Here is a 26,028-nt window from a genome sequence, read left to right on the forward strand (position 1 = left end):
GTCTTGGCAATCTGAGCACCCCTTAAATGCTATCCGGAGAGGGAAATGCTGCATCCCGTAAATAAATGCAAGCTTAGAATTGTGTGGTGTCTGCGTCCTACGAAAGAGGTAGCTCCTCTTTTAGGCTCGTCTTGTATACAAAATGAGCAAGGATACAGTCAGAAAAATATTTAGGGGGCAAATCTTTCAAGTGTCACAGGTCACTTTGGGCGGGTTCATTGTTGTTAATTACATCGTTAAAGCATGTTATTTAGTAACCTACTAGGTTTCGATTATATACACACGCGTTGACATTCAGCGTCCAACGATATATGACCTGTCGGTTTCGAATTCCATCGAGGTCGTGTTTTCAAGTTTCGAAAATCAAGCAGATTTTTTTGGAAAGTTCGCCGGCGCCAGCTGGTTAATAAAATCCAGAAATATAGTGACACTCAAATTTCACGAACAAGTTAACGGTCTTTTTCCCCCTGGCTAAACCAATAAAAATGAAATCATTCTAATGAATATTCATTGCAATTTCTGATATTCCATTTCAAACAAAAGTTAGGAATTAGAAAAGCTGGGTTTTGCCATAGAGAGTGCCAACGTATTACTTGATCAGCGTGATATCAATTGCCAAACTGCAATTGACCAAATAAATATTGGAGATAAAATCGGCAATTGAGCACGAATAGGTTTCGATTTTGAGTCCTAATCTCTCCCGCATACAGCACTGCACACGTACCTCCACAGCAGTCACATTCTGACTACGGTTCGCTACTAATTGTCTGTCGCCAATGGTAGCCAGAACGGGCCAGAGCGCCCTCAAACTGGCTCCAAGAAGCACAATCAAGAACCACTGCTTTAGGCAACATACAACGAGAAAAGAATTAACGTCAATACACTAGTTTTATTTTAAATATACTGTACACATTTCCACAAACGATTGTTCAGGTCATTCGGGTCAATAACTATTCCTGGCAGCTCAAGTAATCAAAAACCACGAGAGAGACGATAAATGGTACAGAAAAAACTCACCGCTGTGCCCGGGCACGTCCTTTCGGGCTTTGTCACGTTTGGCCTGATGACCATTCGCCCTTGGACGACTCTGGATATGCCGGTTCTGGTTATATCAACGTTTTTCGACAGGAACACCCCCTTCGAAATTTCTTCTTGCTTCGGCTTGCCGGTCCCATGAACAACGACTCGTGAAAGCTCTGGTAAAGAACAGGACTTGTAGCATACCAGAGTCTGCATGGCGGAAAACTTTTCAACGGTGAAAAGTCCATGCGATGCATTAAAGACTGGCCAAAAAATAAGTAAAGTTGGTTACAAGGTGCTTTTTCAGGTAATTCACTCTCCAATTAGTGTGACTTGTTCGCGATCAGGGCTGGCCACAATGATTCGGGCCACTCTTATCTGAATCGAGCGTTAATTGTAATGATTCAAGTCGACTATTTAGAGATGATTATTTCAAGTACAGAAATTACAAGCTCCCAGCCACGAGAGTGAACTTATCAGCGAGAATTATACTTTGGTCCTATTTTCCACGGCGGAGGGCTGTGAACCTCGATTATTCGTATTGCGGGATGCGAAACACGTCATACATAGCCAAGCACCTTGGTGGAAACGACACCCGTGTATTTGAGATCAATCCACAGCATTGTAACACAGTGCCATGAAATAGCTACGGTCTTTAATGTGATATAGAAATAAGCCAAGTACCCCAAATTGACCAAGATAACGATTCAGTAGGGTAGAGTACATCGTAAATGCCGATAATTCGGGTCTTCTCACTTCGACGAACTTACGTGTAAGCTCCACTCTGCACTCTACATTCACTAAAATTTGACGTTCAAGCAAGTAGTGGAGAATCTCAGCACAGTGGGGCCGCGGGTCACACTATCATCGACGGGAAACTGTCCGCGCCGGACAAAATCCCGTCGCAGGCCATATGTTGCCCGCCCCTGCTGTAGAGCATTTCACCATGAACCGCGGTCTGACCCAGCTGATGCATGAGTGTTTGTAATGAAACGCTATACCACGCATTGATAGTATCGATCGAATTAGTTGAGCAAAAGCGGTCACTCATGGCTCGTTTGAAGGACTTTCATCAGATTTTGTTACGTACTGTCACACATTATCGGTGACACGTACTACTAACATCGAATGAAAAGAAAAACTCATTTCATGAGACGCATGCGGTTACAATATTACAAGAGACGTCATTATTTTGTACCAACTATTTCAACACTCTGCAAATCAACAGATTCTGTGATTATGCGGCACTGTTTCGAGGTTTCAAGACTTTCACAGTGGAAAAACTTTCCCAAAAAAATATATTTTCACGTTACGAAAAAAAATCGGCTGTCACCACTCCAATGATTACAAGTAATACTCGATTCAGATTCGAGTAATCAAAACATTGTGCCCACCGCAGTTAAAACAAAATGATGAACGTGACGTCAAAGACATTCCTAGGACAAGACATATGACACAAATGCATACCCACCGATGGGCCACAGTTCATTATTGTCGGAGGCATTGATCATGTTGACGATCTTCCTTGTCTTCGCGGATGGCTCCTGTTCATCTGTTTGGAGGTACATAGTTATTGTCAAAGTGTGTAACGTGGAAGCGTAACTGACCGACTGCAGGTGATTCAAGTTCTCCACATTGGCAGAAAGCAGAATATGGAGCCAAAATACGGCCTGACCTATTTTTGCCCATATCAAAATAAGACAAGTAACATACCGGTAAGGAAATTTGAATTAGAGGCACTGATTTCGGAATATATCTTATATAAACTTGATTCATTTACAATACTGGTTCTTAACACTACAACGATCAAGTGGCTTTTTTGACGCATTTTCATTTTTGAAGAGCTGGCATTCGGTCATATCTTATGCTGTTCGGCTGAAACTTCTCGACTTTTATTTATTTTATGCAGGCCACCTTACCTATGATTCTCATCACTCATCTAGTACAAATAAAAAATTTAAAAACAGAACTACCTAGCACTACCGAGTGGCCTTTTTGACGTATTACGGTTTTTCTACCTTAAGGCATCGCAGTTTCATATTATTGAAAGTGGTTATGTATCTGCTAAACGCAGAAAAGTCGTTTATAAAAACATCTGTGTTAGCAACAACATCCCATGTAATAGAAGGCTTTGGATCTTCCTCGTTCCAAGTCACCAAAGCTCTGTAATATTATATTCCTGAAGCTCAACGTGTTACAGGACATGACATTTGAAATGTTCCATTAGGTCAAGCAGACATCTGTATTGTCCATACTAATATACTAGGGTTGTGCTCTGGTCTACGAGATGGATCTTCGGGGGGAAAAGGGAGCTAGATCTTGTAAATTGAATACATATGAGGACTTAGGGCATGAGTGCATTATGTTCAGTCAGACCCTCTCGAGGAACAAGTTCACGGAAGTCAAGAGCTTTCTATTGAAATAAGGAGTAAAAAGGTGTGGACTCGATAAAGATAATATTGTGTTCGTTTATTACATGGTCGCAATGCCAGCAAATAATTGGGGTAGCCCAAATGTCAGATGGTGGATGCTGCTGCTACCAAGTATTTCTACAAGGGAGTCTCATATTTAGGCAAGGATAGGACAGGACACCTCTTCTATAATCTATACATTTGCCAAGCATAGTAATGTGAAGAGTCAGATGTGATCCATCTTGAAACAATATTGCATGAATGTGACTGTATACGTTCGGAGAAGCAAACGAAGTCCCAGTTGACACTATTGTCGAAAGTTGCTTGAAGCTACCAAGGACCAGAAGGAACACAGACAGCTTCATGTAGTCACACTTTTCAAAGCCAACATCTTGTTGATAAGCGTAACGGCGAGATGCCAGTGTAGAGATCGAAGTTGTACACAGATCTATTGAGTTCAATCCAACCGGAGGTAACTGTTCCTTTCAGAAACAACACTAACAAGTAACCAGTGACGGTTGAATGTTATAACGCAACAAAACCAGAGGGATATCATTGGCCAGGTTGCAAGACACTATTCTATGAGGGTACCAACATGTCGACGATGGTCCGTGCATGTTTTCTTAGAATGTGAATGATCTTCTACTTGCAAAATGCCGATGCTATAAAAATATGCCAATCGAGGATTAGTTTCGAGATTGCATTATGCAAATCTTATCTGATAAGCTTTGTGATATGTCAGCAATAACCAAGAATGATGATGTGGCTGAAGCGGATCTGGAACCTACTCCAAATTTTTGAAGAACGACCCAAATACCAAATGCGCATCAGAACAACACTTTTATGTTACACCAAAAAACGGCGATTTGTTATATAAGTATTGCACTAAGGTGTGTCTAAAATATTGCAAGTGGCTGTGAGCGCAATAAACATGGTTTCTGATACCGTTTGTTGAGATTTGTGCTGATTTTTGGCTCCGTTGAATGCATTTAATCGAAGAAAATTTAACATGCGTCAAAAAAGCCACAGGAAAGTTCTAGGTAGTTCGAAGTTCCGTTAATTCCAGAGTCAAACTTGGCGGGATTTTGATTTCAATAGGTTGGTAGCACTTGATGTGCGATTTAGATGGCACCAGAAAGATCATGAAGCTGCATTCCATTATACTACAAATAATTTTTCAATCATAATGTGTAAAACCCTAAAAATGACAGCACCTTCACGGGCAGCTTTGCTCGCTTTTCTCTTGTATGTCCTCTTCCTTGGACCTGTATCAGACACGGGCGGAACATTATCGGACACGGGTGCAGCATTGTCTGCTCAGTACATATGATATTAGGATGAGAATGTTTGAAACCCTGGAATAAATGACAGCACCTTCACGGACAGCTTTCCTCGCTCTTCTTTTGTATGCCCTCCTAGTTGTAACTGTGGCAGCCAGTCGTGCGGGATCATCTGAGAAAAGAGATACATAAATGCAACCATTTCAAACTGCAACGTGTCGGCATACCTGGATAAGTGATCTTTGTAATCCCGATGACTTTCTTGAAGCCGGCCTCATCGAAGTCAGAGCTGCAACAACACAAAAACATAGGAGTGGTGAACTACTAATAAATAATAACTTCAAATAAATCTTTTTAAATTATACTTGCTACTGGATATCATTGCTAGATTGGTTGCAAAAAAACGCTGCACAACAACATAGGCTGAATTCCAACCATAAGTCATTGTAACGATAGCATACCATCGTTATTTAGAGATACCGAGCCATGCGTGCAATCTAGATGTAAGCTATGCTATTAGTCATATTGAACAATTGTTTACCTTTCTACAGGTATATTTAGTGGTTAAGATCAACGTTAGTGTAAGATTGTCGCCGGAATAAGTTGGTAAGATTTGCATTGTTAGATAGGATAGGTTTTCAAGTATTACACCGCCCATCTATGATATCTATGTTATTCTGAGCCAAGTGGGAAAGTCGTGAATACCAGTGTTACTAATCAGGTATTTGGTCTGACCCGGCTGGGCAATGAACCAACGACCTACAGATCAAGCCATACGATATCTTGTCAGTTGTATATATCTATGTCTAGAAATGATACATAACAAATTTGACTCAATCCCGACTCGCATTAGCAAAGTTACCGCAGTTAGAAAACTTTGGAATTGAAAAAAATAGCATTTACGATTAGAAATCCACTTACGAATATCGGAAGTTGTATTGAACGCCTGGTTCAACTGGAAGCTTTATCCTCGGACTACGACGCCGTCCGGCTGCAGTGCCTACGGGCAGGATCGGAACTGACAACAAAAAGAAGATGAATTCACAAGAGGTATGGACCTAATTATTCCCGCACGGACACGCAGTTTCGATTATACCAGTGCCGGGACAAGGAGCTCTCTACGAGTCAAATTCAGAAATTGACCTGAGCATCTATTCTAAAAGCATGGTCGAAAATGCTTGTTCGAAGAGTATGATTTAGATGTCGCACTCGCTCCCTTGTGTATATCTAGTGGTTTTTATGTATCTACTGTAACCTGTTCCACATACATTGTATTATGTATTAGTTGCATAACCATATAATCTATACCATAAGCTATACCATATATTCCTTGAAGTCTTTCTATTTATTCATTTATTTTCATGGTAATGGGCCAAGCGTGGAACGTTTTGCAATCGTTAAAATCATTAACACGCCTATTTGTCCTTACATTATCAGAAATTTATCGTTTGTTCCTCCATCCATACCTCTATAGCGGTGGGAGTGTATTTCGCCGTTCTGCACATTTTTATATACTATATTTAATTTCTATACTAGTGTGTGTTTCATACCGCAAAGCACTGAATTCCCCACTTCAAAACATCACTAGCCAGATCAAGCAGTTGAGTTTTACATCAACCTAGCACCCTTATGTCACGTAGAGAGAGTGATGACACTTTCATAATATTGCATCACCCTATGAATATCAATAGGCCTTGCTAATGTTGCGTGGCCTTCATTGGTAGCAGGCGATTGGGCCATCTTCTAGTTGAATTGTGATTGTTGAGGTAGCGCAACGTTTGTATTTTATTGGTTTTAGTCTTCCACCAATCAGTTCATGGCTTACCTGGGAGCTCTTCCACAATACGGTTCGGCTTCTGAACTTTTGACAGACTCCTGGAAAATAGATGATGTCTTTAAAATGGATGAGACTGGCGATTTTAAAAGTAATAGGGGAGAAATATTACTGAGGCACTGACTCTGACTTAACATAGGGCAAATGTGTTGCGTAACAAAGCCCATTATGATGCAGTCAAATTTGCCTGAGATCGTCATCTCGTACGTGGAATCTAAGTCAGTGGTGCCAATTCTTACCGAAATTCACGGCTAGGAAAGATTTTGTCTGTGTGTAACATATCACACCCTCAAAAAACACGATTGTAACCACATCACAAGGTTCCGAGAAACAAGTCAATTCTACTCGTATAGTTTTGACTCGAGTCATTTTCGATTCATCGCTGCGACAAGTCCGAGTCCTAGGCACCGAGCAAAGGATCAGAGCCATAGTGATCACGGTTCCTTATCGAGTTCAAGTCAGGTTCAGCCCAGTTCTTCAAAGCCATTGAAGCTTGATCGATATTGAATGTGTCGATAGACGAGGCTTGAATCAAGTCAAAAAGAAAGTCTCGGGTCATACGACTTGATCAAAGTTGATACGCAAAGTGACTCGGGTCGAGTTAAGTCTTATCCATGTATAACAAAATGACTCGAGTAAAGTCAAAGAAAAATTGCAACTAGAGTCATTACAACCCAGGGCCAAACTTATTTATCGAGCGCACAACCCCACCTGGACGACTTAGGCTTTGACTTGGACTTCGGCGTCGATTTGGACTTTGGCTTCGATTTGGATTCCGGGTTCGATTTGGACTTTGGCTTTGATTTGGATTCCGGGTTCGATTTGGACCTTGGCTTCGATTTGGATTTCGTGTTCGATTTGGACTTTGGCTTCGATTTGGATTTCGGGTTCGATTTGGACTTTGGCTTCGATTTGGAGTTCGCCATACCAGCGGGTGTTGTGTTTTGCTCCCGTGATCTGTGATCTGTCGTAGATTTGGCAACTGAATTTTGGTGTCCTATATTTCCAATACTACTACTCATTTTGATTCTAATATAATCTGTAAAAATTGTGTATCCATGATTCTAATTAAATTTTAAAAAACTGTGTAGCTCTAATTCTTACACTATTATAATTTCTAGAAATTTGTGCAATTTAAATTCTAATCTAATTTGGAAAAACTGAAGGTTTCCTAGTTCTACAAGTCTGGTCTCAGAAGCCATCTGGCTGTTAACCAGCGTAATCTAATACTGACCTTCATATCCAATTTCAGATACCGAAGGAAGCTTTGGCGCTGGCCCTTTCCTACCGGAGGATGGTGAGACGGGCCTTTTCCTGCGTCTACTCTCTTGCCCGGAAGAGTCACTTGTTGCCAATCCTGGACTGAGGTTACTGGAATCTGAATAAAGTATTAATTCCGATGAATTGACTGTACTGAAATTACACAATACTCGTTATTATGAGGTTGTTTCCCATGCATTGGTCAGATTTTAATATGTATTTTCGAGAGTACAACACTAGCTTTCGATTAAGTCCAGTTTTAATAAATGTTAGCGCACGGCTCGCCAGCTATAGGACTACATATAACGCTGATTCTGCCATGCTCAGCAGTCAATCGCACGACTGGAGCTGTATATCTATCCGTAGGTTGGTAATCTATACTCCAACTGTGGGACTCACTTTCCGAAAGCTGTTGAGCACCGTGTGTCTTCGCCGAGGGAAGAGAGTTCAACCAGGACTGGATTCGTTTTGTCTTCTCGGCCTTGGACGGCGATGCGGACAAGGCAATCCCGCTGCGACTAACGAAACATTCAGTTACCGTAACACATATATTTCACAGCATATTTCATACTTTGAGGTTATGCAAATAAACATACCACAAAACAGGCACATAGCCAGCCGAGAAAAAGGGGGGTGTTTTGAAGAAAGGACGTGTTTCGAACACACGACGTTTTACATTCTATCGGATTTTTCAGGCTAAATATATGCACAAGTGCATCTACTGCAGGAATCAGATAATATCGCACGTAATAACAACTCTACACTCATATACAAAGCCCCGCCAATGTTGAAGCGGGATTTCGCATTTAAATTAGTAGTGACCTCAACTTGATATCATACGACAGAACCAGTTTCACGAATGTTCATGTATCCTTTCAGGATATGTTAAACCCGACGTTTCAATCATTTTTATTTTGGCCCGTAACACACCCACAGAACCCAGTTGTATTATTAGGATATATAACCACTATCGTAAACTAAGATAACAGCAGAAAGATAAATAAAGACATAATTTAACCAAAAGCGAAGCAGCACAATCAAGTTACAACATAGCGAGCTCACATCATATCAGATTTCACAAATTAAAATGTTCAATGCGGAATCCAATACGAATTAGCTCAGTTGTTGAAATCACAACTGCCCACCTTTCTGATCTTCTGGCACTCGGGCCTGCCACTTCCTCCTGTTCCGTTGCCACCGCGGTTGACTCGGCAAAGGGAGCGCGTGCTCTATTTCTGCTGTTTGTTGATTACAGGTTAAAATCGAACCAACAAGATACGTAAAGGAAAATAATTTCCTCACTAGAACTCGAATCTACCGATGTACGGAGCTGGATGATGACGACAATCATTCGAGTAAACCAATCAGAATCGAGTAATAATTCTAAAGATTCAAGCCGAGTAGAGAGATGATTTTTCCGTGGGGAAATTTAGGCTCTAATTTCAGCCGATGGGGTCCACTGTGTTAGAGTATATTTTGTAAAGCGGAAGTTTTATTTCTAAATTGAAAGCAGTGAATTACATTATTAACACATGCTGCTAACTGGAAATTATTATGCGGGGCTTGCTAAGATAGCTACATATTTTATGATGACATGATTCATGTGTCTTCAACTCTTCATGCATGACGTCTATATCTTCTAATTTAGACAAATTGTGCTTACACTCTTTACCGAGTAGGCCTATAATTATATTAAAATACTTCTGAATCGTTTTTTTTTTCTAGTGCCAGGCCTGATTTGCTTCATAACAAAATCACACGTATATGATGTGTGTGCAATGTGGTTATACAAGGCCGGACAAATTCATCCCGGTCTGCTTCAAACTTTGCACAAGTAGAATATGCCATTGTTGGGGTAGATTTTATACAGGCGTCAAATATCGCCGATACAAATTCCAGCAGAAAATTTTTTTAGAACTCTTTCACCTGGGAAGAAATTTCTTTTTTAGTTGGACAGAGAGTACCGTAATTTTCCATGAATAATGCGCCAAATTTAACAAATTTTTTTTGTCCCAAGATCGAAAGGGTGCCTATTATGCATGGGTACAACTAGCCTTAAAAAAAAGATCCCTTGAAATCACACCTGTTTGTTTTAACCACGCATCACATTCAGCCAACGTGCCCAGTAATTCGCAGGCTTTGGCTGCTATCTACTATTGTTTCACAGAGACAATGCTGTTAAGTGTATAATGATTAGCGATTGTTTTGTCATGATTGTTCAACAGTGACATCGCAAACAGAATGACATATACGAATAGTAAAACTTAATTATTCACGTACTGCGAATGCAGGGTGTGTACTATACATGCGTACAGGCTTTTTTCCAGAATTTACATCCCATGGAAAATTACAGTAATTCTAGTTCTAGTTCTAGTTGCGGATATTGAAAAGTTGGTAGCTTGTCAGAATGTAAGATCGCCATCCAACATGTCAAATCTACGTCAGCGGTTTCAATTCTTACCAAAATTGACGGCCGGGACAGATTTTGTAACATTTCACCCGCCTCGGTAAAAGTTGTAACCTCGTCACGAGGTTCCCAGAAAAAAGTCAATTTCACTCATACAGTATGAATCGAGTCAGGTTGAGTCATTTTCAATTCATCACTGTGTCAAGTCTGAGTCCGAGTCATGGGGCAAAGGATCCAAGCCATAGTGTTCGCAGTTCATTATCGAGTTCAAGCCAGTTTCAAATCAAAACACAAGACTCGAGTCAAGCCATATAGAATGTCTCGGGTCATATGACTTGGTCGATTTTAACACAATGACTCATGTCGAGTTCCGTCATTTTCCATGTATAACAAAATTAGAGTCCAGTCGAACAAGAATTGCAACTCGAGTCATTACAACCAAGAGGAAAACATATTTACCGAGCGTGACCTCACCTGGACGACTTGGGCGTCGATTTGGCCTTGGGCGTTGACTGGAACTTTGGCGGCAACTTCGACTTTGCCGTCGACTTTGACTTGGCCTTCACAGCAGATCTTGCAGTTGGACCCCGTGATCCGTCATCTGTCGTTGATTTTGCAACTGAATTTCGGTACCCAATATTTTCAATACCATATGTGCGCAACATCTCGCAGGATGTTCACAAGGACATTCCTTTCGTGCGGGGAAATTCAGAGTCAAGCCGCCATGGCATTACTCACACCGTACAGTCATAGTAGTTATTGTGACAAATAAAATACGCATGCTGGTATAGAAGAACCAATGATGATGATGAAGTTTTGAGCTTGCCAACATCTTCTATTTTCTATCAAAACAGGACGGCGGCGAAGAAAAAGACATAGTTAACAAAGGCATGTTCAGATCTACCAAAAAGAAAACATATCGTGGGATGAACTGGAAAGATATTTCGCAGCAGACAGTGAGAGCATGGGCTGTGATGTTTTGAGTTACTGGAAAAGAAAAATCGTTTTGCTCATCCCAGGGCCGCTCTTCGAGAACTCGTACGCATGACTACAACATCACCTCCGTTGGAAAGTGTTTTCAGCCATGCAAAGAGAACTGCATAGGGATAAAGAGAAAGATATTTTTATTGAACGAGCCAAGCTTGGTTTACAGACATTAATCATTCTCGTGCTTGATTCGATATGAACGAACTACACTTGAATTTTGCTGCATATACTTTCTCATTCACAATTTCACGCAATTTTTGAGAATTCACTAATTCTAATACCAATCTAATATGGAAAAACTGTGTAACTCCAATTCTAATTCTAACCTAATCTGTAAAATATTGTGCAATTCTAATTCTGATCTAATTTTAAAACACTGCGTAGCTCTGATTCTAATACTAATAAAATTCGTGCAATTCTAATTCTGATCCAATTTGGTAAAACTGAAGAGTTTCTAGTTTTCCAAGTCTGGTATCAGAAGCCATTTGGCTGTTGACCAGCGAAATCTAACACTTACCTTCATATCCATATTCAGGTGCCGAGGGACGCTTTGGCGGTGGTCCGCTCCCATCAGATGATGGCGAGACGGGCCTTTTCCGGCAACTAGTCCCTTGCCTGGCAGAGCCCCCTGCGAGAAATCCAGGAATGCGGTTACTGGAATCTGAACAGAGTATTAATGCTGATGATTCGAGCGCACAGTGCATGTGAGCGTTAGGACAGGAGTCGCATATCTATCGTTAGGTTGGTAATCTATATTCCCACAGTTGGACTCACTTTTTGAAAGCTGTTGAGCCGAGGGTTTTGCTGCCGAGTGAGGAAAGTCCAACGAGGTCAGCAGACCTTTCGTTTTCTCTTCCTGGGACAGTTTGGTCTCCTCACACCTGCTACTAATAAAAAATGACATATAGCAATTTTCGAAAATGAATCAAGATTCTGTAACAACATACAATTTCCAGCATATTTCACAAGCATTTTCATATTTAGAGGTGATGCGAACGAAGAGGGAAAACTAGGTGGTGTTTCAAAAACAGGATGTTTTAAATTATATCGGATTTATTGGCCTATATATATGCACAAATGCCGCTACTGCAGGAATCAGATAATCTCGCATATATCAACAGCTCCACACTCATACAAAGCCCTGCCAATGACGAAGCGGGATTTCGCATGATTTCGCATTTTAATTAGTAGCGACATCAACTTGATACCATACAACAGAACCCTTTAGACAAATGGTAATGTATCCCGTCAGAATATGCTATATCCAACCTTGGTAGGTTCTGCACTGTGAACCTTTTTCATATATTACAATTTTCGCTACATTATAAGATCTTTGGTTGAAATTGATTGCATTTCAATTGCGGTCAACTCAATGCATGGCGCCGGCAGCGTAAAACAATCAACACTTAACGAGCATGCACCTTGACAATCTCAAAAATGTCTGCTGTGAGATTGACCCGCCATGACACAACGTCAAAAGCGAAACACACTACATATAGTCGGCGAATGATGTTTATCCAACCAATCAACGAAATTAATATCGTTGTCTGATGTACAAAATCTAGCGGGCGTACATGGTCAATCTTGACTTCATATATATAATATACTGTAAAAACCAAATCCGTGCGATTGGGGTGCTGGCTACTACTGTGTAACTTGTGAATGGGGTAGTATTAGCATCAAGTATAGAATCCCGCTTTGCACCCTAAATATCACACTCCGAATACATTGTCTGGACCGGCCTAGACCGTTACGGCGTAAGATTATATTCCTTGCAAGACGTCGTCGAATTTGTTGTCAAAGCGACAGCAGATATGGATTTCATGGGATCATTATATTATTTGATTGCCCCAGTTGATACATTTGGCGATATTTAAAACGTCAATATGTATTTGAGCATTGTAGCATTTTGTGGCCCGACTCATCGCTAGGCATCGTGTACAACTTATACATTTGTATACGCTGTCACTTCACTGAAATGTAGGCAAGGAATTACCAATATTACGTCACATGACGTCATGAGGTTCAGGTTCGCGTTCACACAGAACCTTTCAAAAAGGTTCACGTTCACACAAACCTGAACCTTTCAGAGGTTCACACCATCCCTACTCTCTACCAAGAACAACAATTTTATTCTAATGTTCCTTAATGAGATTTTTCTCGTGCCAGGCATGAATTGCTACAATAGGAAATCATACTTACATGATGTGTGTGCAATGTGAATACGCTATGCAAGATTGGACAATTTCATCCCGGTCTGTTTCTAACTTTGCACAAGTAGATTATGCCATTGTTGGGATAGATTTTAGTTGGGCGTCAAATATCGCTGATAAGAATTCAAGCAGAAATTTTTTAAAAACTCTTTCACCTGGGAAGAAATTTCTCTTTTAGTTGACGCACGCCTCCTGGTAGTAGGTTACCCATGGAATACGAGTCGTGACTCGACGCATCACTGCAGGTGGAGGAAATCTCGTCACCTGAAAAAATACGCATGTTCTATCCATCCGCCCAAGATCAGAGAAGGGAGACCAACGTCAAGTCCTACACACCTTCCCCCTCGCTTTCCTTGGGTTCCTGGACCCTGTTTGTGAATGGGCAGGTTAAAATCGAACTAATAACATGTAAAGACGCCTCACTGGCACTCGAAACTGCCAATAGATAGTGTTGAATAATGATGCCAATGATATGACTCATCGAACATGAATTGAGAAATGAGTCCAACGATTCGAGTCAAGTATGACTTGACGATTATTTGAAGGACTCAAACTATATGCTCATTTACACCAAGAGTTAATTTGTCACAAGCCTTCTCAAGCAGGATTGGTCGTATTGAAGCATACGAAACTAACATTGGCGGAACAGAAACATCTGTGAAGTCCAAATGACTCGGCATTTTCACCAAGTGCAATTGAATAGGCGGTGAAACAATGAGCGGAAGGGCGGCTGAAATTCCAAGAATATTTGGAGCACCAAATCGTCATTTATTGGAGTCCTATCAGTTTGTCGTGGGGAGGCCACCGTCCATCAACAGTAAAGTCTATTTCACCAGGCTGTACACTGCTCGGGAGGCAGCGACCTAGACAAGCTTTGCAGTATCCTAAACACATTTTTATGATCCTAATAAAAAAATCATGTCAGTGAGTGAAAAAGAAAGTTCAAAATGTATCAGTTTCACTTTTGTTTGGAATGATGACGGCGAATATACCCCTGCCATATTGAATGTCTCAGGTCATATGACTTGGACGTGTTAATACACAGATAGTTACGTCATTTCACGAAATGACTCGACTCAAGTCAAAGAGGAATTGCAACTCGAGTCATTACAACCAAGGGCAAAACTGTTTTACTGAGCACGGCCTCACCTTGTTGACTTGGCCTTGGGTGTCGGCTTGGACTTGGCCTTCCCAGCCGGCTCTGCGGTTGGCTCCCGTGAACTGTGATCTGTCGTTGATTTTGCAACTGAATTTGGGTGTCAAATGTTTCCAATACTACATGTCCGCGACATTTTGAAGGAGGCAATAAACCGTACAGTCATAATAGTTATTGACGAATAAAATACCCATGCTGGCATGGTAGCTTGTAGCCTGCAAACAACTTCTAGTTTCGATCACAAACAGAACAGCACCCAAGAAAAATATCATGGTTAACACGGGCTTTTTAACAAATGCTCTCAACTACATCAAAAAAAGAGAAAGATTGCTTCAGATCTGTCCAAAGAAAATATATTAGGGAACGAAGTGAAAAGATATTCCGCAGCAGAGCTCGAGAGCGTGAAATGCGATGTTTTGAGTTACCATAAAAAAGAAATAATTTTGCTGATCCCAAGGCTGCTGCTCGACAACTCGTAGGTGTACCTGCAACATTATCTCCATCAAAAAGAGAACTGTATAGCGCGAAAGAGAGAGAGAGAGATAGTTTCAACAAACTAGCCAAGTTTGGTGTACGGGCGTTAAATTTTTTCTCATTCGGAATTTCATTCAATATTTGCGAATTAACTAATTCTAATCCAATTTGTAGAGGTTCTTGGAGGTACTAAACTTCAATATACAGTTGAGTAGTACATTCATATTGAAATGAACCCGGATATTTTCGGCTGACACTCGTCAGGGATAATCGTCAGCAACTTGTAGAGAATTGGAAAGAACGTTGCATATCAACAATCGTATCACAAAATATGATGTCAGCGGCATGAACTTTTGAATGATAGAGCGTTCAATGTACTATTTTAAAGTGGTACACGAACCCCTTTTGTTGACAGAGTTTTGGTTGGTGTATTTTGATAAAAGTAGACTCCAAGGCACACAAATGGAATTGTGAACGGCCCCTCTCAACGAAACGAAATCTGTCGTCTGGATAATTATTCGCACAAATCGGATTATTTAACAGATGTTTGCCGATGGCAGAATCAGATCATCGGGATCGTCACTGCGTCTGCAGGAACGTGTAAACAACCGCGTCCCCATATTCATCAGAGCACATGTAACACGCTAGGTGAAAAGCTCACCGTTAACTCATCCGCTGAAACTTGATGCTGACCTATCAAAGGCCTTTAATTCTGTGATCGGCAAACATCTGTTAGATAATACGATTTGTGCGAATATTTATGGAGACGACAGATTTCGTGTCGTTGGGAGGGGTCGTTCACACTTCCGTGTGTGTGCCTTGGAGTCGACTTTTATCAGAAAACACCAACCAAAACTCTGCCAACAAAAGGGTTTCGTGTACCACTCAAAAATAGTACATTGAACGCTCTCCCATTCGAAATTTCATGCTGGTGACGTCATATTTCGTGATACGATTGTTGATATACAACGTTCTTTCCAATTCTCTACTAGTTGCTGACGATTACCCCTGACCAGTGTCAGCCGAAAATATTTGGGTTCATTTCAATATGAATATACTATTCAATCAAATTTGGAAAAAACCGTGCAATAATAAATCTAATCTAATTTGGTAAAACTGTGTAGCTCTAATTCTAATACTAATCTAATTTGAAGAAAATTGTGTACCTCTAATTCTAATCTCATTTTGAAAAACTGTGTAGCTCTAGTTATGATCTAATTTGGAAAAACTGTGTAGCTCCGATTCTAATTCAAATCTCATCCGAAAAACCGTATATCCCTAATTCTAATCCTAATATATCATGTAAAACGGAAGATTTTCTAGTTTTCCAAGTCTGGTCTCAGAAGCAATTTGGCTGTTGACCAGCGTCTTCTCATACTGACCTTCATATCCATATTCAGGTGCCGAGGGTGGCTTTGGCGCAGGCTCGCTCCCACCAGATGATGGCGAGACGGGCCGTTTCCCGCGTCTAACACCTTGCCTGGAACAACCCCTTCGCGGCGATCTTGGAATGCGGTCACTGGAGTCTGAATGGAGTATTGATTCTGATGAATCGAGTCGAGTAATGAAATTATACGATCCTTCACTAAGAGTGAATTTATCAACGAGAATAATAGTTTTCATAATAAAGTGGAATCCTCGAAACCCCGGTAGTTCGTAACACAGCGCACGATACGCGTCGTACAAATCCATGCAAGTTGTGGAAACGACACTTCTCCGACGTCATGATCAACCCACAGAATTATCACCAAACTTGAACAAACTATCGGCACCATTCTTTGGAATGATCCTCATGTTCAGATTTTGAGAGCTTTTTAAGGTTGGTTTCAATCATTGGGATCAAGTCACTACCTTCGAGTCACGAGTCATTTCGAGTCATTGCACATTTTGACTCGAGTCAAGTCAAGTCAATCGATTTTCGAACTTGACTCGAGTCAAGTCAAGTCACTTGAATTTTGGAGCTGACTCGTGTCAAGTCGAGTCGAGTCAAGTCAAGTCACGAGTCAAGTCACAATTCAAGTCGAGTTGCCTTTTCGAAGTATGAGGCATGATGACGTCATTGCATTTTGCTAGCTGTCTGAAATACAGATTGAGTGGTTATTGATTCTGGATCTATGAAGAAATAGAGTTAAATATAAACGCAAGAAGGTGCTTTATTACTCACATATACGTAGAAATGCTTAACTACGTAAGCATAATCGCCCTCTGATTATTATAGTTACCAGCCAAAATAGAGAATAGAGAAACGAGTTGATTAGATGCAATACGTTGCCCATTTACAAATTGATATGATACAATTCCAGCCTGCGCCGATGGTTGCTGGCTGTATAATTTTATATTGGAATTCAATTTCAATAAAACAGGAGGCTTGGTTAAATTAGGAACTGAGAACAGAAGTATACATTTTGCTATTCAATTACTTTACTATACTAGTTCACGACAACGCAATTTGTAAGCTTCGATCACTTTGTTTGCGATCAATTTATTTGTGAGGGAACAATGGAGGCTCAGTAAAACCCACGATCATCGAATGATTGGTCGCTCTCATGGGTTACATCATCTTTTCACGTATTATCCGAACGTATGCAAGATACAATGATTATTATCAACATCGATTGCTTGATGACTCAAAATTGACTCGTGAATTTTGCTCCGAGTCTCGAGTTAATCCACATTTCTGATACGCCGAGTCAAGTCAAGTCAAGTCATTTTAGCAAAGTGACTCGAGTCAAGTCAAGTCATACGAAAAAGGTGACTCGAGTCAAGTCATGACTCGAGTCATCCCAACACTGTCATAAGCCAGATTTTAATATGTATTTTTGAAATAAGTACAATACAAGTACAATATTAAGTCAAGTTTGATTAAATTTTAGCGCTAGCGTTGCCAGCAATAGGATTACCGTAACTTTTCAAGTATAGTACGTCCCCATTGATAATGCACATACTTAAAATGACATGCAAAATCTGGAAAAAAGCCTGCACCCATGTATAGTGCACACACTGCATTCGCGGTACATGAATAGTTGTGTTATGGTATACGATGTTATTGTGTTGGTGGTGTCACTGTTCAACAATCATGACGTAACGATCGCTGATCATTATACAGTTAGCGGCATGGTCTCTAAATGATAGTAGATGGCAGATAAAGCCTGCGATAGTTCAGGGCAGCTAAAAGACATCTTGCGCACGAGGCCTATTATAGATGCGATTGCTCAGTCCAACGGTTATGTCGTGCGCACCTGGAATGTTGCAGATGCGATAAATTAGCAAGGATTACCGAGCAGGTTAGGAACAATCAATGACCTAATTTCACTCTCGTACAAACGGCTAACCAACATAACAGGAGATCGCATGCTGTTGTGCAGTGCAGACGCCTTTCAGTAATTGGCAGCGCGTAACATTGATAATACGAATTACTGGGCACGACGGCTGAATGTGATGCGTGATTAAAATGACAATGAGGAAAGGCGTGATTTCAAGTGTTATTTCGAGGGAGGTTTTTTTAGTGCTTTTTGCACCCGTGCACCCTCGGTTTTATGACAAAAAATCTGTAAAATTTTGTGCATTATAAATAGAAAATTTCATTACTAATAATGTTGATTTTGCCTAACTCAGCAGTCAACCGCATTGTGCATGTGAGCGTGACGACAGGAGCCGCTTATCCATCTTTAGGTTGATAATCTATACTCCTACAGTTAGACTCACTTTCCGAAACCTGCTTTGCTGCCGAGAGAAAACTGTTTTGGTGCCGCTGTTGTGCTGCAGAGAGAAGGGAGTCCACTAAGGCCTGTATAGGTTTCATTATCCCTCCAGTAGACGGTGCAGTTTCCTCACACCTGCTATTTACAATAAATGACTTGTAGCAATTTTCCAAAATAAATTTCGTTACCGTAGCAAATATATATTTCGCAGCATATTTCACAAGCATGTTTCGTACTTTGAGGTTATATAAAACAACATACCACCGCCAGGCGCGTAGCAAAGGGAGAAAAATAGGGGGTGTTTCGATACAGGATTTTTTAAATTATATCGGATTTATCTGGCTAAATATATGAAAAAACGCCGCTACTGCAGGAACCAGATGATCTCGCACATATCGACCCCGCGAATGTCGTACCAGGAGACGATATGATTTCGCATTCATATAAGTAGGGGCCTTAACTTGATATCATAACACAGAAACCGATGTTTCAATCTTTTTTATTTCGGCCCGTAGCGCACCCACGGAACCCAGTTGCAACATTAAGATATAGCCCAACTATGGTAAGCGAAGATAACAGCAAAAAAAACAAAGACATAATTTGTCCTTGATTACCAAAAGGGAAGCAGCCCGATCAAGTTACAACACAAAGACCTTGCCATTTTTTGGTCAAACAAGAACATGATTCCAATTCCGCATCAAATCAGATTTCACAAATAAAATGTTCAATGAGGAATCTGTTATGTACTGATAAAATCTAAGATGAATTAGCTCGTTTGTTGGAATAACAACTGCCCACCTTGCTGATGTTCTGGCACTCGGGCCTGCCAAATCCTCCTGTTCTCTTATTGCCTCGGCAAAGAGACTGCTTTCATCATCTCCAGCGAAAAGAGCTTTCAGCCAGGGTAGCAAGACAGCTGTATAGTGGGAAAGAGAGAGAGAGTTTCATTAAACCAGCCAAGCTAGGTGTCACGACGTTAATCAATTTCATGTCCGATTTGCGATGGGCTGAACTTGAATTTTGCTGCTAATTCTGTCTCATACGCAATTTCATTCATATTTGCGAATTATGTAATTCTAATCTAATTTGGAAAAATTGTGTAGCAGTAATTCTAATACTAATCTAATTTGAAGAAAAATATATGTCTCCAATTCTTATTTAATTTGTTAAAACTGTGTATCTCTAATTCTAATCTCATTTGGAAGAACTGTGTAGCTCTAATTCTATTTTAATTCAAACAAAAAAGTGTGTATCTTTAATTCTAATGGTAATTCAAATCCATTTGGTAAAACTGACGATTTTCTAGTTTTCCAAGTCTGGTCTCAGAAGCAATTTGGCTGCTGACCAGCGTAATCTTATACTGACCTTCACATCCATATTCAAGTGCCCAGGGAGGCGTTGGCCCAGCCCCGCTCCCACCAGATGATGGCGAGACGGGCCTTTTCCCGCATGTAGTACCTGGCCTTGAACAACCACTTTGCTGCAATCCTGGAATGCGGTTACTGGAATCTGAATGGAGTATTTATTCTGATGATTCCAGTCGAGTAATGAATTTATACGATCCTTGTCACTAAGGGTGAATTTATCAACGAGAATTATGGTTTTCATAATAAAGTGGAATCGTTGAAAACCCGATAGTTCTTAACACAGCGTACGATAAACGACGTACAATTCCATGCAAGTAGTGGAAACAACATTTCTCTGAAGTCATGATCAACCCACTGAATTATCACTGAACTTGAACAAACTATCGCTACAATTCTTAGAAACGATCCTCATGTTCAGACTTTGAGGGCTATTTTAAGGTTGGTTTCAATGCATTGGCCAGTTTTTAATATGTATTTGTGAATAAGTACAACACTAGCTTTCGATTAAGTTAAGTTACATTGAATTTTAGTGCTCGCGTTGCCAGCTATAGGACTACCGTAACTTTCCGAGTATAGTACGAACCGATGTATACTACGCATACTTCAAATGACAAGCACATTCTGGAAAAAAGCCTGCACCCATGTATAGTACATACACTGCTTTCGCAGTACATGAATAGTTGTGTTTGGTATTCGAAATCATTCTGTTTGGTGGTGTCACTTTGGAACAACCATGACGTAACGATCTCAGATCATTATACAATTATCGGCATTGTCTCTAAACGATAGTAGATAGCAGATAAAGCATGCGAAGCCTGCGATAGTTCAGGCCAACAGCAAACATCTGGCGCAAGAGGTCTATTACAGATGCGATTTCTCAGGTTATGTCGTGCGCACCAGGGATGTTGAAGATGCGTCTGTAGTGTTCAGGCCAGCGATTACATCTTGCGCACTTGGCATGCTGTATATGCGAATGTTCAGGCCTGTCGGCGATGCGAAAAATTAGCAAGGATTGCCGAGCAGGGATGCAGCAATCATTAACCAAATTTCGCTCTCGTACAAACGGCTAACCAACTTAGGAGATCGCATGCTGTTGTGCAGTGCAGACGCTTCTCAGTAATTGGCAGCGTGTAACACTGATAATACGAATTACTGGGCACGATGGCTGAATGTGATGCGCGATTAAAATGACAATGAGGAAAGGCGTAATTTCAAGTGTTATTTCGAGGGAGATTTTTTTAATGCTTGTTGCACCTGTGCACCCTCGATTTTAGGACAAAAAATCTGTAAAATTTTGTGCATAACATATGAAAATTTTCTGTACTAATAATGTTGATTTTGCCTAGCTCAGCAGTTAACTGCATTGTGCATGTGAGCGTGACAACAGGAACCGCTTATCTATCCTTAGATTGGTAATCTATACTCCTACAGTTAGACTCACTTTTCGAAACCTGTTGGGCCGTGGGGTTTGCTATTGGGAGTAGAGAGTCCAATAACTTCTTCATGAATTTCGCTGTCTCTTCCTCAGATTTCACGGTCTCATCACACCTGCTACTAACAGAAAATGACTATTAGAAATTTTCCAAAACAAATTTAGTTACTGAACCCATATATTTCGCAGCATATTTCACAAGCATGTTTCGTACTTTGAGGTTATACAAAACAACATACCATCACCAGGCGTGTAGCAAAGGGAGAAAATAGGAGGTGTTTCGATAACCGGATGTTCTACATTATATCGGATTTATCGGGCTAAATATATGCACAAATGCCTCTACTGTAGGAATCAGATGATCTCGCACATATTAACCCCGCAAATGTCGTAGCAGGAGACGTTATGATTTTGCATTCAAATAAGTAGTGACCGTAACTTGATATCATACAACAGAACCCGATGTTTTAATCTTTTTTATTTCGGCCCATAGCACACCCATGGAACCCAGTTGTATCATTAAGATAAAGCACCACTACGGTAAGCGAAGATAACAGCAGTAAGAGAAACAAACACATAATTTGTCTTCGATCACCAAAAGAGAAGAAGCCCGATCAAATTACAAAACAAAGATCTTGCCATTTTTCATCCAAACAAGAACATGATCTCGAGTCCGTATCATATCAAATTTCACAAATTAGAATGATCAATGCGGAATCAGTTACGTACTGATAAAATCAACGACGAATTAGCTTGGTTGTTGTAATAACAACTGCCCACCTTGCTGATCTTCCGGCCCGCGGACAGTTTTTCGTCTTACATGATAATATGGCCCGCCGGTTCCAGTGTTCCGAGACATTTTAGTGATTGTATGTTTTTATACACATGTATGCACAGCGAGCGAGGGTGGAGCTTACGCGTAAGTTCGTCGAAGCGAGAAGACTTGCATTATCGGCATTTACGATGTACTGAACCCTAATGTCACTTGTGGTAATAATGGTTTTGTCGACGACAATGGTCATTTACACCAGGCCGATATTTCTTATTTTTGATTCCGTAACCGTCGACTTGTAGCACGTCCCACACTTTTAGGCTTTTGTAAGACACCAATTATGCCAGGTGTCGCCAACTGAAAACGGGTCAGCGGGCCAATTTCAAATCACGAGGCCGCGGCCCGCACGAATTCAATATCGAGATAGACAGGCCGCACAGTTTAACAACCACGCTATCTCGTCACCTACTTAATCCTAATGCATTGATATCTTGGTAAATATGGGGTACCGGGCTTATTGAACGCCTTGAAATCTTAATGAAGGATTGCACCATGAAGGTGTTGGCGGCCGTCGACGTGGAATTTGAATTTACGAATTGACTCCCGATTTTTTGAAAGATTTTAATTTTTCTTGAAAGTTTTTCGCGCAACGCGCGATTCAATGCGACTTTATTTTTCGATTTTGATATAGTTACGCACTTTGCAATCAGAGCCCCACAGTACAGTTGCGAACAGATGCGCCACATATAGAAATACCAACTCGGAATCGTGTTCTCCTCACTATAACGACAATCCTGACGGGAGGTCAAGACATGCAAAGAACAGCATGCAACAAAGTGACTAATAATAATTGCCCTGCCCTGACCGACCCTCCACCAACTCTACCGGTGAATCTGATCACATGGGATGAGGAATAATAGGTAGATTGTAGAACTACTAATTTTCATGACGAAATTCATTAATGAATCTGAAAAAATTTTCGCGACTATGAACACTGAACAGCCTACATTATTTAATAGATTAGTACGGAGTTCGCCGGAAATGGGCATAGACACTTTAACATGAGTATTTGGCGTCCTGCTATTTCATTACGACTATTCCCTGGAATGCGGCCGTAGCCTACATGAGTTGAGTAGCCTAGTCGAAATGCGGCCGGGACTGGCAAAAAGATTGGCCACCCCTGCTGTATGAGAGTGCTGTTCTCAAATCCACATTGTCTTCGTCATTATTGGCGAGAAATGGCTTTGAAGTTGCATTGCTGTCGTTAAAATACATTCATTAAATACAATTTCTTCCTTGTATACGTGAATAAATGGGCGAATAATGTATCGATTCAGCAATCCGGCCATCTGGCCCGCCGACTTGGAGAAGTTGCCCGCCCCTGCGTTAGAGCATATTTTGTGGATTGGGAGTTTTATTTCTGAATTAAAAGCAGTGGATTACATTGTTAACATATGCTGCTGATTGACAATGTTCATATGGAGCTTGGTACGATAGGTACAAGTTTTATGACGACATGATACATTTGACTCTCTGCATGCTTACTCTTTACCAGGGTTGTTACCAAGTCACAAGGCTCTGAGTCACAAGTCAACCTCCCTTTTATAGTTTTAAGTCGAGTCAAGTCGAGTCATTTTCAATTCACCACCGAGTCAAGTTCGAGTCCAAGTCAGCGATAAGAGAGTCGAGTCCAAGTCACGGTATTTTGACTTGAGTCCGACTCCAAGTCATTGTGTTGACTGCTCAGTTTCCTCTTACAGTCTTGGCACACACACTGTTGATACCTCTGTTTGGTGATATCGAATAGTTCGCATTCATAATATACTAATTTTCTTCACTTTTAGCTGTTCTTAGTTGCATTTGCAAGTACCAGTACCAATAGCCGAAATCCCATTAGCGTGGGTACTTTACTTTTCTTCGAAATTATAATGAAACGTCGGTCTTTGCCGTTAGAGTCTCGAGTCATATGACTTTGTACGAGACATGCGCAATGACTCGAGTCCAAGTTGAGTCAACACACAAATTGACTCGAGTCAAGTCGAGTCATCAGAAATCGTGACTCGAATGGGACTCAGTCATGACATGACTTGAGTCATTACATCCCTTTATCAAGTACAATAATGTTATTCTAATATTTCTTAATGAGATTTTTCTCGTGCCAGGCATGCATTGCTACAATAGGAAATCACATTTGAAATATTTGTGTGCAATGTGAATATGCAAGGGCGGACAATTTCTGTTTCAAACTTTTCGCAAGTACAATATACCATAGCTGGAGTAGATCTTATTCAGGCGTTGAATATCGCCGATACGAACTCAGGCTGAAATTTTTCAAAAACTCTTTCACCTGGGAAGAAATTTCTTTTGTAGTTGATCAAAACCTGGTAGTAGGTTCGAATACGAGTCGTCGGCCGACACCTCAGTCTCGGTGAAGGAAATCCAGTCACCTGAAAAAAACACGCATGTGCTATCCATCCACCCAAGATCAGAAAAGGGAGACCAACGTCAAGTCATACACACCTTCCCCCTCGCTTTCCTTGGATTCCTGGACCCTGTTTGTGAATGGGCAGGTTGAAATCAAACCAATGAAAATGTACTGACACCTCGCTGGCACTCGCGACTACCAATGGACAGTGCTGGATGATGATGCCAACGATATGAGTCATCGAACAGGAATCAAGGAATGAGTCCAACGATTCGAGTCTAATATGATTTGATGATTATTTCAAGTACTCAAACTATATGCTCATTCCCAGCAAGAGTTAATTTGTGACGAGCCTTCTCAAGCTAGATTGGCCGTATTGAAGCACTAACATTGGCGGAACAGAGGTATCTGTGAAGTCGTGAATGACTCTGCATTTTCACCAAGTGCGATTGAATAGGCGATGAAACGCTGAGCAGGCGACTTAAATTCCAAGAATATTCGGGCCAGTTAATCTTCGTTTATTGGAGTCGGAGAGAACCCGTCCTATTAGTTGGTCGCGAGCAGGTCGCGGTGGAGTATTTAAGTCGGCATCATGCCAAAACCATAAAGAAAGTCACTCGGCCAAGGGAGGGCTCGTGTCGGAAGCACTGCTAGTTTCTATCAACAATAAATTCCATTTCACCAGCCTGTACACCACAGGATCTGGTAAAAAATTTTGATTCGGCCCGTCATCATTATTTTTTTTGCTTTTTTTGGCCCTAGGTGAAAATAATTGCCCCCCCCCCCCTGCCATATTGAACATCATATGACTTGATCGGATTAATACACAAAGTGACACCAGTCGAGTTACGTGATTGTCCATGCATAACAAAATGATTCAAGTCAAGTCAAAGAAAAATTGCAACTCGAGACATTACAACCCAGGGCAAAACTTATTTCCCGAGTACAGCCTCACCTGGACGACTTGGCCTCGGGCATTGACGTTGACTTGGCCATCGGCTGTGACTTCGCCTTCCCAGCAGGTCTTGTAGTTGTCTCACGTGAACTGTGATCTGTTGTTGAATTCGCAACTGATTTTGGTGTCAAATATTTCCAAGACTATCATAAGTCCGCGACACTTTGCAGGATGTCGCACATCGTACAGACATAGTAGTTATTGTGACGAATAAAACAGCCATGCTGGCATTGTACCTTGTAGCCTGCGAACAACCTGTAGTTAGAGCAGCACCAAAGAAAAAGACATGGTTAACACATGTTCTCAACTACATCAAGAAAAAAGACGAAGATTG

The 26,028-nt window shown here is 40.9% G+C and overlaps 2 protein-coding genes and 1 long non-coding RNA gene across 4 annotated transcripts; all 3 read right to left on the reverse strand.

Moving 5' to 3' along the window:
* Positions 1-1,037: 1,037 nt before the first annotated feature.
* On the reverse strand, positions 1,038-12,302 carry LOC145459776 (uncharacterized). 2 transcript variants are annotated; one of them, XR_013921556.1, is made up of 13 exons: positions 11,974-12,302; positions 11,717-11,860; positions 10,687-10,813; positions 8,951-9,043; positions 8,205-8,323; positions 7,780-7,923; positions 7,257-7,509; positions 6,537-6,586; positions 5,633-5,729; positions 4,939-5,000; positions 4,646-4,883; positions 2,492-2,572; positions 1,038-1,196 (listed from the first exon to the last, which is right to left on the reverse strand). XR_013921556.1 is itself a non-coding variant. In XM_080338324.1 (11 exons), the coding sequence occupies exons 1-11, from the start codon at positions 12,101-12,103 to the stop codon at positions 4,720-4,722; spliced, it is 1,383 nt and encodes a 460-aa protein (XP_080194450.1). In that variant the 5' UTR covers positions 12,104-12,302; the 3' UTR covers positions 4,475-4,719. The 2 variants fall into 2 exon arrangements, 1 of the variants encoding a protein (XP_080194450.1); XM_080338324.1 differs by lacking the exons at positions 1,038-1,196; positions 2,492-2,572 and having other exon boundaries at positions 4,475-4,883.
* Positions 12,303-12,589: 287 nt separating this feature from the next.
* LOC145459591 (uncharacterized) lies at positions 12,590-14,992 on the reverse strand. The gene is made up of 3 exons (XR_013921469.1): positions 14,562-14,992; positions 13,749-13,780; positions 12,590-13,676 (listed from the first exon to the last, which is right to left on the reverse strand). It is a non-coding gene; the product is annotated as an uncharacterized LOC145459591 (long non-coding RNA).
* Positions 14,993-15,621: 629 nt separating this feature from the next.
* LOC145459748 (uncharacterized) lies at positions 15,622-25,882 on the reverse strand. Its single transcript, XM_080338298.1, has 9 exons — positions 25,695-25,882; positions 24,835-24,866; positions 24,662-24,761; positions 21,552-21,661; positions 20,109-20,252; positions 19,542-19,659; positions 18,748-18,878; positions 16,425-16,568; positions 15,622-15,686 (listed from the first exon to the last, which is right to left on the reverse strand). The coding sequence occupies exons 1-9, from the start codon at positions 25,733-25,735 to the stop codon at positions 15,622-15,624; spliced, it is 885 nt and encodes a 294-aa protein (XP_080194424.1). The 5' UTR covers positions 25,736-25,882.
* Positions 25,883-26,028: the final 146 nt, after the last annotated feature.

This window comes from Botryllus schlosseri, unplaced genomic scaffold, assembly GCF_051294905.1.
Source record: "Botryllus schlosseri isolate E-star unplaced genomic scaffold, Bs_hap1 Bs17a, whole genome shotgun sequence".
Lineage (NCBI taxonomy): Eukaryota > Metazoa > Chordata > Ascidiacea > Stolidobranchia > Styelidae > Botryllus > Botryllus schlosseri.